Source organism: Lycium ferocissimum, chromosome 2 (assembly GCF_029784015.1).
Source record: "Lycium ferocissimum isolate CSIRO_LF1 chromosome 2, AGI_CSIRO_Lferr_CH_V1, whole genome shotgun sequence".
Taxonomy (NCBI): Eukaryota; Viridiplantae; Streptophyta; class Magnoliopsida; order Solanales; family Solanaceae; genus Lycium; species Lycium ferocissimum.
In genome coordinates this window covers 45126117-45147855 of record NC_081343.1, presented here as the reverse complement: position 1 = coordinate 45147855, position 21739 = coordinate 45126117, and the positions used below count along the sequence as shown (strand labels likewise).

Sequence of the window (21739 nt, the reverse complement as noted above, 5' to 3'; positions counted from 1 at the left end):
GGAATAATCACCACCCTAAGAGCTAACGTGGCAAGAAGAGTGTATTTCACTCTCTTTAGTTATATAGTTTTTTTCCTAAATTGTTTTTTTTTAAATGTGGAAACTAATTTTTTTCTTCTATATATGAAAAGAAATCTAGTTTTTCAGATTTAATTTTAAAAAAGGAGATTTCCACATTTTAAAAAAATAACTAGTTTTTCCAAATTTTCATAAAAATTCAGTTTTTCACATTTTGACAAGAAAACACTTTTTCAGGATTTTTCTTTAAAAATAATCCAGATTTTATTTGAAAAGTACAAGTGTTCTAAGAAAAATGAAATCATGAAAATCTAAATTTTTTATGACATTTTAAAAAAATATCAGTTTTACATATTTAAAAAAAAAAATCCATTTGTTTGTTTTTTAAAAATATGGGTTTTAAAAAAATCAAATATTAAGATTTTTTTTAAATATCCATTTTTTATTTTTTTAAAAGAAAATTCATTTTTTTTAAATTGTCACATAAGCGACGAGTTAAAAAAAAATAAAACAAATAAATATACATGTGGTAAGAAGGGTGTATGTCATCCTCCCATATAAGAGTAAATATCCAGTTTCAGGGTGGTAACTATTTCGATTTAAAAAAGTTCAGAAGCGGTAACAGGACTTCTGAAAAGGTAAGGTGTGTCGTAGAGCCCAGTGGTGGACCCACCCTATGCTTAGGGTGTCATCCGACACCCCTTCGTCAATTTTTTTTTATATATATATATATATATATATATATATATATACACACACACATGCATATAAAAAATCTGAAAAATCGGACAAGATATATAAGTTATATAAATGATGTGCAACTTAAACAAATGAAGTTGGTCCGCTAGTTTGATGCCAAGCTAGTGCAGTGGTAAACATTTTTATATCATTTATTCATTTTTTTTAATGTCGACACCGCTTATAAAAAATCTTGTGTACGCCATTGATAGAGCCTGCGGCCAAAGTTCGGGTCGGGGGGTGGGGGAGTTAATAGTGCCTTATTCTTTTTATTTATATGGATTGCAAAATGATGACCAAACAATGTACTTGATGTGCTGAATTTTATATAAAACAACTACAAAACATGATATGAGCTATGCTAATTTTTTTTTTTTTATGTTAACACCCTCCCTTTTTGCTCTAAATTTCATGGGGTACCCTATTTTTGGGCGCGCTGTTTAAGTTATAATCGTTTTTGTCTTTTTTTTTTTTTTGCACGAGTATCCATTGTTTTTCTCGCTTTTCTAGCTTAGGCACACATGTTTGAAATTTCAGCTCATTTTTACATGCATGAATGAAGTGCCGACATACTTGAAAAAAAGGGGTTAAATGTGTTTGTTAGATTTATTGTATTTTTGATAAATTGATGATTGCGGTTTGATCTTGATGATATATGGAACTTATGTTTCAAATTTTAATTTATTTAGAGTTGATTTGGGTTCTGAATCATGTGTTAAATGAGGTGCAGACATACATGAAAAAATTATTTTTGACAAAAATTATTCAAACACACATGACTAAAATTCTAGCCTATTTTTACGTGTACTTCAGTCATGTACGACTGAAGGTTAGACATACGTGAAGAACTTCACTCATACATGACTGAAATTTGAATCAATTTTTACATGCACCTCAGTAAAAATGTTCGAACTTTTTCTTGCCACATCAAGCGAAAACATTTGATATTTGGCTTTCACAAGGCTACACTTTCAGACGTGAATGTCTAAAGTTGCCAAGCTTCATGCGTGAAGTGAGTATTTGTGCAAAATAAATAAACACACACACACACACACACACACACATATATAAGACGGGTATTACTTAATGACGGAACCAAAATAAGGTATTTGTGCACTCCCCTCTTTTATATTCTTCTGCAGGGCTTGTTTGGAAAAGCCACCTTATAATTGAATTTGGATGTAATTACACAATTTTGGTATGTTTATCTAACCAAGTAACTAAGTATAATTTAGGGCAATAATTATGCTCTTCAATTCTCAAGAGGGGTTAGAATTTACTAGTAATTATACGTTGTAATTACAGGGTTATTTTTTAAATTTTCTTATAATTTTTTAGTTTAAAAATATTTAACTAGTATTTTATTTTTAGTTTTATTCTTAAAAGAAAAAGAAAAAAATCGAAATCCATCGAATTCGAGACTTTGACTATACAAATCATATTATATTTTAGGATACAAGAATTATTCCAATCTCCTTGGAAACAAACAAAGACCCGCTTGGCCCAAAGAAAAAGAAAAAGAAAAAGAAAGCCCTCCTAATGTAGAAAAATCACTCTTTATACTCTTCACATTTTAACCCTTTTTTTTTTTTTTTTAATTAAGCCTGTTTGGGCATTTTATTTAGGAATATCTACATGGTTCGACAAACATTAGTAGTTAATTATATTTAGTAGCTATAGTTTGATTTAATTACTTTTCATAGCTAACATTTGTATGTTAATGACAATTATTAACTATAAGGTAAAATATAATGAAAAGAGAAATGTATCCCCAATTCAGCCATTCTCTCACATCTGGTCTCTCTCTCCTCCATTTCCTATCACTTTTGTCTCTCATCTAAATCTTAATTTTCTTTCAGTGAAGATTTGTTTTGTTTCTTCAGTGAAGTTTTGTTTTGTTCCTTTCAGTGAATGGTTTAAATCTTAATTTGTTTTGTTTCTTCCTTTCTTATTTTCTCTTTTATTTTAGCTTATTGTACAACTTAGATCTGAGCAAAAAGTGGCGGTGTTGTTGGTTGTGGTTGATGTTGTTGTTGTGGTTCGCCGGAGAAGTAAGCTCTGGCGATGGCTGTTGTTGTTGCTGGTAGCAGTGAAGAGGAGAATAAGTGGTAATGGTGTTGTTGTGGCGGGTGGCGGCGAGGGTTTTTGGTGGCGGTGATGGGAGTGACGGTTGTTGTTACTCGTTGTATTCATGAATAAGCGAGGTCGTTTATGAATACAGAGAGCCATTTTAAATATTAAATACAATGATTTTTGAGCTAGCCATGTAAATATTGAATACAACTGATTTTGAGCTGAATACATCCGACTTGTATACAATGAGGAGAATTTGAATACATTTTTTACTTGTATTCATGAATTTTATTTTTGAACTCGTATTTTTTTTGTATACAATTAATTTTGAGAAAACGTATAAAAGTAGCTACAAATGAATTTTTGAATAAAAATTCGTTGAATACGGCTAAATTGAATACATCAAAATCGTTGAATTTGGGGAATACACCAAAATCGACACGTGTATGTTGAAAGATATTTTTTTTTGAAATATAATTAGTATACAATTAATTTAATAAATATAAAATGGCTGAGCCCAAAAGTGACCCAGCCCACAATCAACAAAAAACGTCCTGATGAAAGTTGGAGAAAAGAACCAAAATCATCCATAATGTTTTGCCTTGAAAAATCATACATATTTTTCGAGTTGAATACATTTACTTAAATAAATTTAACAACTTTTTAGAAAAAGGTATAAAAATACAATACATCTCAATTCAACTTTTTGGCTCATTTATTCCCCTCGACTACAACAAATTTTTTAAAAATAAAATAAATTGATATTTTATTACTAAAAAATTGATTTATTCTTTTAAAAAGAAATCCGAAAACTTTATTTGTAGAATACAACATCCGAAAAAAACAAATGTAGTAAGCCTTATATATAAATAAATAGAATTGAATTTTCATTAAAACATGTGGAATTTTTTTAAGTTTTGATTTTTTTTAACGGGTGGAAACCCCATATTTTTTTTTAAAAAATTAATTTTTAAATCTGAATAATTGATTGTTTTTTTAAGTAAAATGTGCAAAACTAATACTCCATAATTTTCTTCTAGATTTAAAAAAAAAGATAGTTTTCTGGGTTTTTTTTAAACAAAGTTTTTCCATAAAAAATTTAATTTTTTCAGCCAATTTTTCAATTTTGAAAAGAAAAAAAAATAGTGTTTTCCGTTATCAAGGTTTTACCTTCAAAAAAAAAAATTCAATTTAAAAAAAATTCAAGGTTTTAGATTTCTTTTTAAAATAAATCAATTTTTCAAAGAATAAAATGTCATTTATTTATTTTTTTTTAAAAAAAATTAGTGTTGTTTCCTTTATTAAATACCTGAAAGTTCAGGGGCATTTTTATTCAAAATTTGGGAGCTGAAAAATGATCACCAAATATAATGTGACCCAGCCCACAATCAATCAAAAAAACATTATGGATGAAAAGTTGCCCTACTACTTTTTGTTGTCCAATTATATCACGTTTGCCCCCTTTCACATTTTAACCTTCACGTTTCATAGCTGCTCCTTTCACATTTTAACCCTTTCTTCTCCACCGCGATCACGTTGAGGTTTTGTTTTCACTGTACGTACGCAGCACAAGTTTTCTCATAATTTCAGCGATGAAGGTCCATTTTTTTTAACCTTCCTACTATTTCTTATTTGATGCTTGTATGTCTATGAAACAGTAATAATGTTCTGCATTTTAGTTTGATGTTTTTTATGCCAAAAGTAGCTTCATTTTCTTGTTAGATTAGTAGGAAAAGATTACCCAGAGTATTGTTTACATGCTTGTATGACAAATCTTTATTCATGGACAGTGGTGTATCTAGCATAGTAAGTGGGGGTTCAATTCAACCCCTAACTTTCGACCGGAGCATAAATTTATGAACCCATAACTTAAAAAAAAAAATTGGGTTCAATACTAAAAATCTTAAGATTGAACCCCCTAAAATAAAAAGAAATTAAAAATAAAAAGAAATTAAAATAAACAAAAAAGCAATCCTGTTTGTTCCCTTCTTTTTATTCAGTTTGCTTCTGCAAAACTACTTGTATTCCCTCAATCGTTGATTTTCCAGGTTTTATTCTCTTCCTTATTATACTTCAATTTGTTCCTTTCTTTTTATTCAGTTTGCATTTTTTGGCGGGTTACTTTTTTGCCTGTTTTGTAGTGTGTAATCTGTGTATGTATCTGTCCAATACTTTTACAGCTTCTCCTTACTCGATTTCAGTTTATTCTTGCTGCCATCACGTAAGTAATTGTCAAATTCTTCAAATTGTGTTTTCCTTTATCCAATCATTTAGGGCAGAGAAGTAAAATCGTTTTTTTTTTTTTAGGTATATTTGGTCTTTTTTGCCAGAGGAAATTAACTAGATTCCATATTATTGGAGGTGGGTCTGTGGGATTAGTTCAGGGGGGTAACGTAAGCTAGGCATAATTTAAGTATGAAACTAATAAAAACTATGATAGTTTAGGGGGGTTTAGCACGTGAAGGTTATATTTCAGGAGGTAACTAAGCTAGGCATAGTTTTAAATATGAAACTAATAAAAACCGTGATAGTTTAGGGGGCTTTAGCACGTGAAGGTTATAATTCAGGAGCTAACCTAAGCTAGGCATAGTTTTAAATATGAAACTAATAAAAACCGTGATATTTTAGGGGGCTTTAGCACTTGAAGGTTATAATTCAGGGGTAACGTAAACTAGGTAGTTTAAGAATGAGACTAATAAAAATGTGATAGTTTAGGGGAGTTTTGATGCATTATCTCTTTTAGTTATGAAGATTGAAGAGAATGGGGTGTCTGTTATAGCTTGGCGTGCAGAATAATTGTACAAGTTGTTTTTACAGAATTTAGTTTGGCGGCAAGTTGCTATCCTGGTTGTAGCATTGTAGGGTTCCTAATAAATGTTTTGCAGCTTCGTGTGTTGGCCTTCAGTTTCTTTTGGAGTGATAGGACTTACTAAGTCTATTGTTGAAAATATAACACGGAGCAAAAGGCAAAAGGATAAAAGTAAGAGGGTAGAATAAAGCGGGAAAATAGTAAAGTTGTGGCTTATTTGCAATCTTTGGTGGATGCTGGCGAATTTCTAGATATTAAATGGTAATCCCTCCGTCCCAATTTATGTGGCACCATTTGACTAGGCACATAGTTTAAGAAAGAAAGGAAGACTTTTGAAATTTGTGGTTCAAAACAAGCCTTAGATACTTGTGTGGCTATAAATCATCCCATAAAGCTAAATTATTTCTAAATATAGAAAGGTGACATTCTTTTTGAGACAAACTATAAAGGAAAGTGTGCCACATAAATTGGGACAAAGGGAGTAATAGATATGTACACATTGCAAGGGATGCATTTCTTCTGAGAAGACAAATTATTCAAAGTTATCACTGTAGCTGCTCCCAAGAGTTTGTTTGGTCAGTCAGGGTGTCCTTAAAAATGTCTTTTATCTTTCTCGATTTGCTACAGATGACAAAAGGAAAAATGAGACTGAGTTATTGTTTGAACTGCTCGTTTCATATTAAGAAACGGAATGCGTTTCGTTCTATATTGAACTACAACAGCAACGTACCGAGTGTAATCCCAACTCGTGGGAGGGTGGTGTGTACACAACCTTACCCGTACCTTGTGAAGGTAGTGAGGCTGTTTCCTATAGTCTCTCGGGCCTCGGCTCAAGCAAAGCATATCAAAATCACTATGTAAAGGAAATACAGTAGTCAATACGATAAAGCAGAAAAATATTTTTTAGTTCTTTTTTCTACATTTTGAAAAAGCATGACTACGATAACATGCTTGTTATATATATGATATATCAACAATATTTCCTCTGTGCTAAGTGTGTCAAAGATGTCCCTTCCCTTGGACTTCGGATCCTGCAATATCAGCCTTCTTACATTTTCTCTTTTCATGATGTTGATATATTTCCACTGTATTCATCTTAATCACTTTCTTTATGGGCCACTAAACTATGCTACATTTGCAAACTGAAAGTGTAAGTATATGCACTAGGCTTGGTTCTGTGTGGTACCAATAAGGCAAACTGATATGTTATTCTGTTCAATTGTGGTGTACTAATTTAATCTTTTTGATTCTTGTAATGTCATTGAGAAGGAAATATTGATTATATATTAGTGTAAGTATGCTGTGTAGTGTAAGCAATCACAAAGCCATAGTTTAGATGGCTAGGAGATGGGCCTGGGATCTATAATTAACCTATTTTTGGTTATAAAAAAAAAAAAAAAAAGAAGGCTAGGATATGGGCCTGGGATCCATAATTAACCTATTTTTGGTTATCAAAAAAAAAAAGAAGGCTAGGAGATGGGAGGTAATGTCTTTAGTAGATGGGAGGTAACGTCTTTAGTGTTTGTTTTGGTGCGTACAGGATTGTGAGAATTGTATGAATGTCTTGCCTAAATATGCGTGTGGCTAGATAGTAGATAGAGAGGCAACTTGCAGGCCGTGACTGTTGTTCTTGTGACACGGGTGCAGCAACACTTTCAAAGAGCTGAGTAACTTAGCTTGTGAGGACTCAAGAAAAAAGGGATGAGCGTCAATAAGTTCCTTGAGGAGTTAAAGAGTTCTTTTATCTAGTTTCTGTGTTTGACGGTGAGAGAAAATAAATGAGCGTCATCCGTCCTTTTGCAATCACACGGATCATCCTTTTCCTTTTTCCTTCTGTTTTACCTTGAATAATCGGGAAAAAAGAAGAAGATAAAAACACTCAAATGGGTGTCAGTTTGTCACATGCTTCTTTTTCCCCAAAAAGTAACTCTCCAAGTTTTTTTGAATTTGTTATTTTCCTCTAATTGTTATACTGCAGGTTAGCAATTTTGCAGAAGTGCTGCTCTTATCTTTGAATTTTGAAGATGTAAAATAAATGAATCTAGTCAAATGATTACATTGATTGTAGAATCAATGGTTTGCATAACTTTTTACTTTGCTAAATAATATTCCAACTATTGATAATATAAGCAAGTTTAAACGTTGATCTTTTGTTTCAAAACATCTTTTGGATGACTTTGAATTGTTTCTGATGTGAGGTAACTGATTTGAAATTTTATCATCTCCAGTGAATCTTTAATAGTTTGAAGTGAGAAGAGAATGACGAAGAGGCGAGAAGTAGAAGCTGGTATGGAGGATGAGGAGGCAAGCGTAAAACGGCAGAAGGTAATGGATCATTCATCTCCCTCTCTTCAGTAAATAATTTGGTTAACCAGCCACTGAGCTGAAATTGAATTGGACAAAGTGAGCCACAGGTATTGTGCACCATCTGAATTTACAATATGTATGTTCTGTTTGAAAATTTTCTTCACTATAAACTCAAGCAAAAAAGTTTTTTTTTTCTTTCTTACATAAGTGAATAGGTTGCTGGTGATTGGACTTAAAATGGATTTCTCTATTCAAAAGAGGTTTGAAGGTCTAAACAATATGATCAAGACAGCAAAGGTGAATGGGTGGATAAATGGTTTTGAGGTGGCTAGAGCTGGTAATGAAAGTCTGGAGGTGACACATCTCCAATATGCAGATGACACACTGATCTTTTGTGATGCTGAAGAGGAGCAACTAAGGTTTTTAAGGATGATACTAGTCCTATTTGAAGGAATCTCTGGGCTGCACATTAATTGGAGGAAGAGTTTTTGTATCCTATCAATGAAGTCCCAAACATGAACTTGTTGGCTGCAAATCTAGGTGGTGAAGTAGGTACTCTGCCAACTATCTATCTGGGAATGCCTCTGGGAGCCAAATCTAATTCAACAGAGATTTGGAACAATATGATTGAAAAATGTGAGAGGAAACTAGCCAGATGGAAAAGCCAATATTTGTCCTTGGGGGGTAGAGTGACACTCATCAACTCAGTCCTTGATGCCCTACCAACATATATGATGTCTCTGTTTCCAATTCCAGCAGGGATTATCAAGAGGTTGGATAGCATCAGGAGGAAATTCCTGTGGCAAGGAAATAAAGAAAAAAAAGGATTTCACTTGGTGAAGTGGAAAGTAGTGATCACTGGCAAGAAGAGTGGGGGACTGGGAATAAAAGATATGAAAATGCAGAGCAAAGCACTCAGAATGAAGTGGCTATGGAAGTATGCCAATGAAAATCAACTTTTATGGAGGAAAGTTATCAATGCAAAATATGAAGAGGAAGATAGCTGGATGACAAAGGAGGTTACCACACCATATGGGGTTAGTCTGTGGAGATCCATAAGAGCCTTATGGAATGAAGTTAAGTGCAACTCCAAGATCAAAGTAGTGAATGGGATCAAAACCAGATTCTGGAAGGATAATTGGCTTGAGGCTGGTCATCTGGAAACACTATTTCCAGATATATACAACATTGTCTTAGATCATCAAAGGACTGTGGCTGATTTGTGGACACCTCAAGGATGGAATTTCACTTTCAGAAGGCAAATCAAGGATTGGGAGATACAAAGAGTGGCTGATTTTCTTAACATATTGCAACAATTTAAGGGACTTCAGCTAGGAGAGGATGTTTTTTGGTGGCTGGGGAATAAAAAAGGAGTGTTCAAAGTTAGTTCAGCCTACAGGATGATGAATCAATCAATTCAACAGACTACCAACTGGCCCTGGAAACACATTTGGAGATCAAAATCCCACATAAAGTTAGCTGCTTTGTGTGGCTTTTAGCTAAAGAAGCAGTTCTTACACAGGATAATTTGATGAAAAGGGGGATAGTTTTATGCTCTAGATGTTTCCTATGTGGAGAAACAACAGAGACAGTTAACCATCTGTTTCTACACTGTAAGTTTACACAGCAGCTTTGGAGAATATTTTTAAATCTCAAAGGTATAGCCTGGACTATGCCTAGCAAGGTTTCAGAGGCTCTAAAGAGTTGGGAAGAGGCAGGATTGCAGGCAAAGAACAAAAATAGATGGAGAATTGTCCCTGCCAGCATATGGTGGGCAATATGGAAGGAGAGAAACTCTAGATGTTTTGAGAGTATAGAGAATGGAGTGCAGAAGGTCAAGTTGAATTGTATTTTATTGCTTTGTTTTTGGTGTAATCAGGCCTACTCAGATGATACTATTTCCATTATTGATGTATTAGATTCAATATAGGATTAGAATAGTAGAGTCTTGGAGTACTTTTGTAGATATGGTTTCAGTACAACCTATGTACTGTTTTGTTCATATGGAATACAATACAATTACCAGTTTCAAAAAAAAAAAAAAGAGGTTTGAAAATTATAAAGGTTTTTATGAGGAGTTTCAGGCCATTTAACTGCACTTCAAATAGTTAGCTTCATTTAATTGTCTTGACCTGTTTGAATATATTATTTTATCTGTATGTTGGTTTGGTTAATTCCACTTGTGCAACCAAACATTTTACGTTATGACAAACAAACATGTGTTTGTTAGTACTATATTGCGTAATTACTACACTTCATATTTCCTATTTAAGAAGAAACTTTAGTGCTTCATATTTTCTATTTAAGAAGAAATCGAGATCTTTAACTACTCAAATCCAACATTATAAATATTCTCATAGTTGCATTTTTTAGATTCTGTGTCTTTAGTGGCTTTATCAATATAAATTTGCTTTAATGCTACAGGATTTGGAAAAAGTGTCCAAAGTTAGTGATGATTGCACACTTACTATCCTTGAGCTGCGGGAGTCATACAACAACTGGAAATCAGTTGTATGGGTTGTTAGAATTCTACACGAGGCTCAAGGGGATATTTTATTAACAACTGGAACTGCTTTCTGTGTGAGTAGTGATGGATTGATACTTACTTCTGCACATCTTTTCCCAAAGACTTCATATGTACTTGATGTCAGGAGGTTAGATGAAGCTAATTTTCGCCGGGCTAATGTAGTGTTTGAAAAACCGAAATGGGATGTTATATTACTACAGGTCCTAGATGTGAATGGTTGCCAGTATGCTACACTTACCAATGATGGTTCACTGTCAGTGGGCCAATCTTTATTACATATAGGCAATCCCTATCAATTTGTGGGATCATTCTTGATGGGCAAAGTTGCATTTGAATGCATAGACCATGTCGAAGTACCTATATTCGGTGCAACTTGTAAAACTTATGTATCTACTGCCCTATCGACCACACCTGGACATAGAATTATGGGTCATGTTTGGAATAAAGATATTTTTAGGCATTCTTCGTTCGGTACTTATGCAAAAAATCTTCATCCTCTTGTTCCTATAATACAAATGTATAGCCTTATTTGTGGGGAAGGTTGTTCAGGTGGCCCCGTTGTCAATGTTAAAGGGGAAGTCGTTGGGATGCTTGCCAGCGCTGAGAGAAATACTAAGGCTGTTCAAAGAACACCTAGACGACGAAGTTGGGAAAAGAAAAGATATATCAGATCCTAGAGTTCAGGTTCAACACTGTCATTATCCTAAACTATTTGTGTAAGTAATTCATTGTGTTTGACACACTAATTTAATGTAGGGCGGGGATTCCAAGAAATTCAAGGCACTTCTGGCTGATCGAAAAGGAAAAGGTAAATTATGCCCTTTCATATATATTGATGTTGGAGCAGTGACAGACCAAATGCACATGCCACAATTTTTTCTTCTTCCAGTTTTTGCAAACAAACTCAGGCTTTAATTCACTGGGCAGGTTATATTTTGCTAGTGCTTCACCAGAGATGCACCTAAGAATCTGGGGATCTATTTCCCGAAACTATGTCGTCATTCCTTGCTTTCCATGGAAATCTAACTTAATATGTTGTCGTGATCTAATCCAATACATTCAACTCATACATGACATATAATATTTAAGATCTACAGTCCTTTACTTTCCCTATTTTATCCCAAGTTTTGATGAGATTTACTATCTTATTGTGCTTTTTGGCCTTCATACCGGGGCATCTCTGATGTGCATAAAAGCCAGCTCTTGTGCAATAGATCACACCAACTTTACTTTTCCTAAAACACCAAAGTTGCTTGTCTTTTAGTTGAATGACATTTTGAATAGTTTGTTTAATGCATTCAGGTGGGCATTATTCCGTGGTTGATACTGTCTAGTGTCTACTAGAGTCAGCAAATCTATCCGCCGAAGAATATTCAAGTAGGAGCAGAAAGTAAAAGCGATACTGACCAGTTTTTGAACCTTCCCTTTTTATGTCTAATATATGTTATTGTCAATTCATTTGGGATCTGTAAATTGGATGCGCCACACCTCTGTAAGGAGTACCCATTTTTTATTTTTTTTCTAGAAGAAGGAACAAATGCAGTGAGTTTGAAGTCATGTTTGAAAGGAGCACTTCTATATCTTTTGTAGTCGCAGTGCTGGACACAATTTGCACGATCACGTCAGCCTTGTGGTTGAGGCTACTGTGCGGTCGGTTGAGCTACGTTGGCTTAGTTCAGCTGCAACAGTCACAATTAGGTGTTTCGCCTCTTGTTGCATATGGTGGTGGTGGTGGTGCCTTTTGAGTACCTAGTCGTTATAAGTTAGTTCCTTATGTTTTAAGTATCAACTTTGCTATCTTTCTATTAAGTTCCCGGTGCATTCTTAGTTTGGCATATTCGGTCCCTGCCAAGTTAGTTACTGGCAGGGCCAGCTGTAGCTATCCGTTGGTTAGATGCTGTAATTATTCCCTTTGAGGAGATATGAATGAATCTATCTAAGTGCAGCCCAAGATTTCTTTTTGTTATCTGTGCATTTCCTTTCGTCTTCTTCCTTTGCTTGCACTGTAAACTCGAGCTACAACGTTCCTGCTGTAGAAGTGCAGTCCACAGTCATGATTTAGTGTGTATATGAGATTTGCGACATTCTGTGGTTAATGCAATGCACGTATTGCCATTGACTGATTTGTTTCTAGCAATGCTTGCCAAAGTATGACGCTCTTTGGTGGGTAAAAATATACCCACATCAGTTGTTTACACTTAATTAATGTATGCATACATATGTTTGAAAATGTCCACTTATCATTTAACATTAATTAATGTTTACTTTCATTTCATTAAATCACTTGATCATGATAAATTGATTTATTTATGTGTAAACATCCAATGGAGGTAAGCATGTACCTAGAGATTACATCACTTGATCTTAGTTGCTTGCGCTTTGGGATCTTGCAAGTGAATCACTTGACTCATGTACGATGAATAGGTTTATGATGTTCTCAGTTGCAAAAGAAGCTGGCGAAGACATGTTTGCTAGCAATTTTGGTTTCTAGTGGCACTTCTCTTGTTTAGGTTTATTGTGGATCTTAGTCTTGTTTGATCGAGTTATTATCCCAGTTCTCAAAATCTAGAAAATGCAAACAGAGAAAAGGAAAGGAAACTTGATTGCTTTGTCAAATGACTGGAATCCATCCTCAATAAACAGAAGTTAATTGAGATGGACCAAATGATTTCAATTAAAAAAAAAAAATCGTAATCACCTATGTTTACCCAAAAATTGAAACAACTAAAAATCACATTAGTGTAGCAAACAATAAACAATTTTGACAGAGCAGTCAATTTACCCTAAAAAAAACTCTCGACTATAAGGGAATAGAATAATCATAACTAGGCTTGAGAGGCATGAAAGCATTCTTAGCAAGTGTTTGTTGATTCAACAATGTGCCAAAACCAGTAGCTTCTTGTGTTAATAGATCAAATTCAGGACCAGTGATAATAATTGGCTAAAGATCATGACACCCAAAATTCTGCATCATCGTGCCTCCCAAAGTGGCCAGCTGAAAAAATGAAATGTTTAAGACACTGAGAATGAAGGTAAACCTTCACAGAGAAGGAAAAAATGAAATGAGACACATCGCAGCTCCATGAATAAACTCGCCTCATAGCATAAGATGTTCCCGGTTTACATAATTACACCCTCAGTATGCTAAGAAGAAACGAGTAGGAGATGATAAAGGAGTAGGAAGATGATACCTGTATAATTTATCCGATGTGGCTTCTTCCACCACCATGCTAAGATGTACAGGAACATCATGACTTGCTCTTATCACAGTCAGCTCCACAGATTCTCCAACATTATTCCACATGTTTTCGAATAGCTATGATCATTTGAATAAGAAAAGAAAAATAATTACTAATATCAATGGGAAATTGCATTTCTTATTGCATGCATGTTCTCTCCTTGACTGGGTTGATTGTTTTTTAGTGCGTGTGCATTGTATCTCAGTACATTTACTTGAATGCTAAGTTGCATCGATCAACTGAAAGAAAAGGAGGGTTTTTACCAGAATAGCACACAGTTACCAGAAAGCATGTTCGATGCAATGGAAACCCAATAATCAACTAGTAATAGCATCAATTTAGACCTGATCAAAAAGGCATGCCAGGCAGGGTTGTCTTCGCTTAGCCTTAGCCTGGCCTCCCAATTTGGGCCTGTAACTCTCAGGAAAAGTCATACTTTTGACATGGATATTTCTCATGACCTTAAGGAAAATGTCTACCCAGTCTTATCCAAATAATAAGTGCGACGAGTGGGTGAACCTAGGGAGTTTCGAAGAAAATAGATGTCCCCTAACTCGACATTTTGCAGTTGTTGCGTTAAACTATGATTAAGACTAGCACCAATAAATATTATCAACCAGTCAAAAATATACTCTTTAACATGACTAAATGGCAAATATCTTCATAACCAAATAGCTAATGCAAAGAAGGAAGGGACATTCATGTCCTAAACGATTATAGAAAAAAGACAAAAAAACAAAAAGCACACATCAGAAAAGAATGAAACGTGAAAGCAGGTGTATTTCGTTCACTATTTCACAGAAACTGTAAGCAATTTTTCAAATTTAGCCCAACTCATTCCGATAAAGTGGTGAGAACTGCTCTAAATTAAAGGGAAAAACAATAATTAGCATCCTTGGGTACATGACATAGCAGCCCTTTCTTAGCTACAGACGAAAGCAGTTAGTTACATAAATAAACGATAAACCATAGGATGGTCTACTGGTTTCACTAGTTAGATATGAACAATAACAACGATAGCATCCTCCATTTAAATGACAAAAAACCATGCATGACAGATATTTTGCATACTGCACTGGAATGATAAACACAGAAAAAAACAAAAGATTAACTACAATGATAAAGATGAACATGCTAACTACATAAAGAGAACTCCAAACATGCGAAGAAGCAACTGCCATAGTCTGAGGAAAATTAGTAATTTTGAATCATAAGGTAGAAAAGAATATAAGTAACGCAATTAAATACACTCTAAACAATAACAAGAAGAAAGGAAATATACCTCCAAGAAACTTTGAATTCTTTTTCCACCAAATTGAATTATAACATCATTGTGTTTTATCCCAGCAGATTCAGCAGAAGAACCAGGTACCACCTATTGGACAGTTTATAAAATTATCCAGCAATTAGTAAAACAATTTACTTAATTTAAACTAACAACATTCATGGTTTTCAGAAACAGAAGCTCATAACTACCTGTGCAAAAAAGTTGAACTATCCTGTTCACCAATTAGGATAATTGATGGTGTCTGCCATTCTTTTACACTTCTCTAATTTCCAACATCAATTCGCGTTGTTGCTTATCTTTTCACAGAATTATGCTCTATGTCTTGTATTTGTCACATCTTTAATATTTCAGCATACAAATAAAAATAAAGTCTTTTTCTTAATGCACATGAGTAACATGGACAGTGAGGATTCATATAGCCGACCCCAACTTGATTGTGACTGACGCATAGTTGTTGTTTTTCTTTATGTGCATCTCATGGGCACCTCACATCCATCAGAATGCCTTGCATCCAGACGTGGCCTATTCAGCCCTAGTGCTATTATGTGCCTACTTTGTTTAACAACTAGGAGCATAAAATAGATGGACGTCAATACCATCCAAAGAACGGTTTTCCACAAAAAAGCTGCAATAATAGAGAGCATACCTCTTCAACAATGACACCTTTCAAGACGTCTGGGAACTTTGAAATAATTCTTTCCAGAATTTCTAGGCCAGCTGCATAAAGGTTAGTTACTTCCATCCCGAGCCAAGGTCGACGTGATTGCCTATGATAGAACAAAAACTTAATATTATTACCAGGTATTTGTGTGATTAATTAGATTTTCTATAAGCCGAAACTCTTCTCCATTTTTCTTCATTACATTTGACATGTACAAGCAGATCATTACATTTGATATGTACAAAGCAGATTTTCGATAAGCCTAAACTCACTCCATTTTTCTTCATAACATTTGACATGTACGAGCAGATTATCAAGTAGCAAGAATTGTTTGTTAACATTCAATAAAAACTGTAAGTGGAATAACTTTAACATTTTAGTAGACTGACACACACACACACCAAGAAACAAAAATCCATTATGAATATGAGAATGGCCCAATAACATGCCTCAAAAAAATTCCATACATAAAGGTAATAATTCTATTCCTTTTGCAAAATTTTCTATTCAATCATTCGCAGGCTATTATAGAAAATTTTTACAAAATTGTTTGAACTTGACTGAAGGGGCCAATTATACAATTTGAGACACCGTGCACGCTTATGAGATTCAAGTAAAAATGGTACCACCACATATCAAGGAAACTACAAAGGCAAATATTAGGCGAATACCTAGATTTCTTGTAATGCTCCCACCACATGGAGGCTATATTGATTGGTAAGAAAGCAATAGATCCTAAATCCTGAAAGCAGATACCAATGACTTCTCCATAGCGGTTAATAAGTGGACCCCCAATACCGCACTACAATAAAGAAGGAAAAAGCCCTAAATTAGCAATCCTTCTACTAAAAAACCTAACATACAATAGATATAGATAAAATATATCCATATCATTTGTTATTGATCAAGAATATATTCAAAAGCAACATGAACAAGTCACTAACCACCAATGTAAGAGATAAGAGTGAAATTAAAAAAAAGTGTGAAAGAGAGTTACTCTCATAATTTTGCAACTCGCCATGAAAAGCTCTTTACAATCGAAGTCGTCATAGTCGCAGCGATCAATGCTACAAGGATCAACCAACAAAAAAAATTGAGAGAAGTCCCAACAACCAACATGGCAATATGGTAGGCAATAAGCAATGTGTTTGTGTTACTGCCTGTGTGGTTTAAGAAACTACACATTATGTTAACAAAAACAACTTACTTAGATAAATGAGAAAACATATTTTTACCACCCATAAACCCCCAAAATCCATGATACAAGCTGATAGCAAGGCATATTATAAAGGCAAAAGAAATAGTGTAAGAACCAATTACAATCTACAGAACCCTTGTAAATTAGGACTGCCTAGTTTAGCCAATATATTTCATAAGTCGTATTATTTTTAAGGTAATGAAATACCAATGAAAAATCTACATACATGAGTATTTTTGTGCTTACTTATTTCCACTAAAAGTTAAAATCTTACAACGCATGTAACTACAAACAGAAGAATCTAATCCAGAATAGAGAACAATAGACAAGAAGTAGAATAAGGAACAATATCAAGGACAAATCCAAAAGATCATTCAAACCTTATAGTATATTTTATTTGAGTTATCCTTCTCAGATAACAAAGATCCAATAATTTCAGACACTAAAGATAAAACTGAAATTCTAAAGAACCAAAAAAGATCGAATTTGACAAGAGGGTAGAAGGTTCTAATAGTTAACTAAGTCTTTTTACAACTTACAGGCTCCAATGAAAGCTAAAGCTAAAGTGCTAAGCAAACCCTCCAGCAAAATAAAACTGTCGTATCCAATTCATAGCCACTATCTCAATGACATGCCCATTCCGCATCTCTTAATTGATCAACAAGTGAAAATGTCATCTTAAACTCGTGAATTTCATAGTCTAACACATCTTAACAAACACACAAACTGCTTATTACCCAAACTATTTGTATCCAAACCGAAAAGATATTTTGATGTTATCTAGTCGCTTCATTATTAACATATGCGTAAATCAAAGAGATCATCAACATCGAAGTTCATGACTTAGATTTGTGAATTTAACGCATTTACATGAATAAGATTTTAATATAATTTGATACAAAACCTTCACAGTTAAAATAGAAATCTACTCCATCTCAAGGGTTCATTAATCACTAAAATTTACTAAATGGTTGGACTTTATTTCAGGTACACACCTTTTGTTTGCCTAGGAAGTAAACGTGTAGTAACCCAAAAATAGCAGTAGATCAAATCTTTTGTATTACATCTTTAGGTCTCATAACTTCCCTCTCCCACTCCTTTATTTTTAAGTAATTACTACAATGAAATAAAACACCAACCTGAATTCACCGGGAGCGGCCCTGATCTTATATGGCTTCGTATAAAAACGACTAAGTGCAATAACTGAATCTCCGGGAATAAGATCAAATGAGTTCGAATGCGAACGAAGTTGAAATAGCTTCTCCTCAGTAACCCGGAGCTGACTCGAATCAATCGTGATAGAATCACTTAAATGAGCCAGGGATGCAATAGGAAGTGGTGTGTCTGATTGAATCTTTATAGCAGCAACATTGTAGTGGAAGTCATATGACTCAATTTGACCATCAAATGATCTTCCATCAAATAGGTGCACGATAACCTAAATAAATAGTTATAATTATCAATTAATCAGGCAAGAATTTAGTTTAAAATGACATACAAAGGACTGTCAACAATGAAGAGATAAGCAGATGATTAGACAAATTTGAGAACGGGGTAAAGACAAATTAGAGAATAGGATAAAAAATAAACCACCAACCTTGATTTTATCAGCTATAGAATTTCTACTCGTGGAACACCTAAGGAGACTTGCAGTGGTCAATATTATGCTGTAAGTGTTGACACTTTCTATAATAGTCCCAGAACATTGAAATATTTCCTTTTCCCCTGAAAAATGAACGTAAAAGTAAAAATGATAGGTAATTTGCTAGCAAAAGTTAGAACTAGAAAGTAATACAACAACGTACCCATTGAAATCCCACAATTATAGAACTAAAAGATAAAAGAAGTGAAAAATTTAAGTCCAAGAATTAAAGAAACGGACATCGAAGCAAGCAACAATTATGAGAAAAGAAATAAAAATATCATGAACAAGTACCCGAGTATGATTCAAGACTGACGACGGATTTGGAAACTTTTAAAGCAGCCCTCTTCGTGTGAATATTTAAGTGCCTATTTGGAGGATACAAAAAAACATCCTGTTCCTCCGTACTCAAAGGTGTTGATTTTCTTATAACATCAGGATCTACAATAAAACAACGTAAATAAATAAATTCAGATATAAGAAAAAAAAATAGAGGAGAAATCTATATGAAACTCACTGTATGGAGCCTCCTTTGGCTCCCTCTTCCAGGGAGTGAAAGCTTCCGCCCACTTCCTTTTGTAATTATGAAATTCCATAATTTACCTACAAAATAAGCCATTATATCCATTAAAAATCAAACAAATACGGATATGTGATGAGAATAAATTCTAATAACATTTAACGGGGATCTGATTCAAAACTTGTGAATATTCAACTTAAATTGTAGCAAATCATATCAAGCCCGTTCCCGTATCACCACATCAATAAAACATACCACAAAAGTCAGACACTTGACAGCAGAAACCAAACCAGGCCGAAACACATAAGGAAGAATACCAAAAATTAATTAAAGCTTCTAGTTTACTAAGGATTCTGTTGGGTCCAATTCTCCAAACAATTTTTGACAAATCAATTATCAATTAAGTAAGGATTAATTACCCATGCATTCAGTTTTTAGCTCTATAGAAAGAGACCCTTATAACATTGATCAAGAAAATTGACGTGAGCCACAACAAAATATACACTGCGAAGTAAGAAGTATAGGGAAACTCATCTAGCAGAGCAAAATAAATTACTTCCTCACTTTATGTTTGGGCTGCTACGTCTACAAGGCAATCACACATTAAGCACCACTCTAAATTCAAGATAAGAACATACCAGATTGTCAGAAATAATCAGAATTGCAAATTCTTTTGCTTACAGTCGGAGATCATAAAAATCAGCTCGTAAATTATTAGAGACTCGTGCTGATAACGTGTTATAAAATAATAAAGCAACCAAGAAGAATATTATAGGGAAAGAGAGAAGAGAGGAATTCTTTTATTTCTCTTGTTAGGGATTCATTTATGGAGAAGAACCTCTATATTTATAGGAAAAAAGTGACTTGATCCCAAAGTCACTAACCCTAATATTTCTCCTAAAGATAGACATCCATAATAATAAATAATATTTATAACAAGTCACGTTTATTTTTCGCTATAATATAATATGTTGTCTAATTTAACCATGTGCTAACAACAAAGTTTTCAAATTTACTATGAAGCCTCACGAATTTCTTCAATTCTTAATTACATTACCATCGATGTCAAAATACCTGTGAGTCGTGTAGCTTGTAAAAGAATTATACATCCACTGCCCTAACAATCACACCTAAATATATATAGAATTAAGTAAATCCAAAGAGATAAATATAGTTTTTTTTTTCTTTCAAAACTAGCCAACCAAACCGTGCGAATCTTTCTACTTTAGATGGTTGTTACCTATTGTATTGTATTGTGTTGTTAGTTTAAATACAACGTTTGTTTTGATTGTTATTTTAATTTTAATGTCTCGTATAGTTAAATCCATCGTTACGTAACGACAAAAAGTCCTACTTTATGTAACGACCGATTTTGTGTTATCGCGTCGTTACCTTATCTTGCTCTCTCATTTTGATTATGTTATCATAATTATATTTTAGTTACCTTATCTTGCTCTCTCATTTTGATTATCTAATAATTATATTTTATCGTTTACCCTATCTTTTTATAGTAGTTCTATCCGATACCCTACATTTCTTGTAAGTTTATCCTTTAAATCGTTGACGTGTGAGATTATGCAACGATGGGAAACGATACAATTTATCCAAACGTTGTGTTAATCAAAACAACACAGTACGATACAATACAGCACATTACGATACAGTACAGCACATTACAATACAATATGATACATTATGAAATAATATGTAACAATCATCCAAACAAAGTGTAAGAATATTATATAAAAAAAATTAAAACATAAACCAGACCGATGCCCCAGTGGGCCATGTACCGGTCTTCAAACTGGGAAGACGGTTAGGAGCACATTCTGAGCATGCTGGGCTTCTCTAGAGGGCAACTCCCATTAAGATACCTTGGAAGTTCCCCTGAGCACTAAGATGCTCTCTATCGCAGAGAGCAAGAATCTCTTTTGACTTCTTCTTCAAGCAACCACTATCAAATTCTTGCCGTTAATTAGGTGCCGTTTGGCCATAAAAATTATTCACTTTTTTCCGATTTTTTTTTTTTTAACTTTTTTCATTTTTGGGCGTTTGGCCATAAATATTCCGAATACAACTTGAAGTTGTATTGCGGAATACCACAAACTCAAAAAACTTATTTTTAAAAAAAAATTCACTTTTTTACAACTATATTTCACAAAAAACTACAATTTCAAAAACTATGGCCAAATACAACTCCAACTTCAAAAATTCCAAAAAAAGAGAATTTGTTTTTGGTATCTATGGCCAAACGCCTACTTAGACTTTTTTTGTAAGATTGAATAATGGGATTCAATTCTATGGGATTTTCAGTGTCACGCCCCAAATCTAGTGTCACGACCTAACTGGAGGGCCATGACGGGCACCCGGAGCTAACCCACCGGGCACCTCTCATCATACTTCCGCAATCATATCTAGGTGAGCCGCATGGCCTATTCATAATCTCTATACACCAATAACACAATTTCCATCGAGCTAAGGCACTTTTACACCAACATCAACAACTATGCCCATATATACACAAGCCGACAAGGCTATCAAAATGATATATAAAAATATGAGCTGCCAAGGCTAAAAGACATCTAGCTATATACAACTGTCTACGAGCCTCTAGAAAGAGTAAGTATCATCATAATGACGGGATAGGGCCCCGCCATGCCCATATATGTACACAAAAGAATAGTACCACAGTTGCAGCTCCGAATCAAATGGAGCTCCT

At 34.1% G+C, this 21739-nt stretch overlaps 2 protein-coding genes and 2 long non-coding RNA genes across 5 annotated transcripts; 2 read left to right on the top strand and 2 right to left on the bottom strand.

Annotated features, from left to right (window-relative positions):
• The first annotated feature begins 4315 nt into the window (after nucleotides 1-4315).
• Nucleotides 4316-11076, top strand: LOC132047633 (uncharacterized). The gene is made up of 3 exons (XM_059438651.1): nucleotides 4316-4427; nucleotides 10370-11029; nucleotides 11071-11076. Exons 1-3 carry the CDS (start codon nucleotides 4422-4424, stop codon nucleotides 11074-11076), a joined length of 672 nt encoding a protein of 223 aa, XP_059294634.1. The 5' UTR covers nucleotides 4316-4421.
• LOC132039849 (uncharacterized) lies at nucleotides 5058-5812 on the bottom strand. The gene is made up of 2 exons (XR_009410501.1): nucleotides 5496-5812; nucleotides 5058-5404 (listed from the first exon to the last, which is right to left on the bottom strand). It is a non-coding gene; the product is annotated as an uncharacterized LOC132039849 (long non-coding RNA).
• Nucleotides 11074-12454, top strand: LOC132039845 (uncharacterized). Its single transcript, XR_009410499.1, has 2 exons — nucleotides 11074-11280; nucleotides 11775-12454. It is a non-coding gene; the product is annotated as an uncharacterized LOC132039845 (long non-coding RNA).
• Nucleotides 12455-13281: 827 nt separating this feature from the next.
• Nucleotides 13282-19355, bottom strand: LOC132039831 (putative protease Do-like 14). 2 transcript variants are annotated; one of them, XM_059430364.1, is made up of 11 exons: nucleotides 19276-19355; nucleotides 19018-19103; nucleotides 18795-18941; nucleotides 18456-18583; nucleotides 17998-18296; nucleotides 16658-16727; nucleotides 16332-16462; nucleotides 15646-15766; nucleotides 14994-15086; nucleotides 13664-13788; nucleotides 13282-13467 (listed from the first exon to the last, which is right to left on the bottom strand). In XM_059430364.1, the coding sequence occupies exons 2-11, from the start codon at nucleotides 19094-19096 to the stop codon at nucleotides 13443-13445; spliced, it is 1218 nt and encodes a 405-aa protein (XP_059286347.1). In that variant the 5' UTR covers nucleotides 19097-19103; nucleotides 19276-19355; the 3' UTR covers nucleotides 13282-13442. The 2 variants fall into 2 exon arrangements, with proteins under 2 accessions (XP_059286347.1, XP_059286352.1); XM_059430369.1 differs by having other exon boundaries at nucleotides 19338-19355.
• Between the last annotated feature and the right edge of the window lie 2384 nt (nucleotides 19356-21739).

What these genes read in the sequence shown, in the direction of transcription:
- LOC132039831 (XM_059430364.1), bottom strand. Translation starts at nt 19,096, where the DNA reads ATGGAATTTCATAATTACAAAAGGAAGTGGGCGGAAGCTTTCACTCCC. An exon ending in GCCAAAGGAGGCTCCATACA is followed by an intron (nt 18,942 to 19,017) that starts GTGAGTTTCATA and finishes GTTTTATTGTAG; the next exon opens with ATCCTGATGTTATAAGAAAA. An exon ending in GAGCATTACAAGAAATCTAG is followed by an intron (nt 15,767 to 16,331) that starts GTATTCGCCTAA and finishes GTTCTATCATAG; the next exon opens with GCAATCACGTCGACCTTGGC.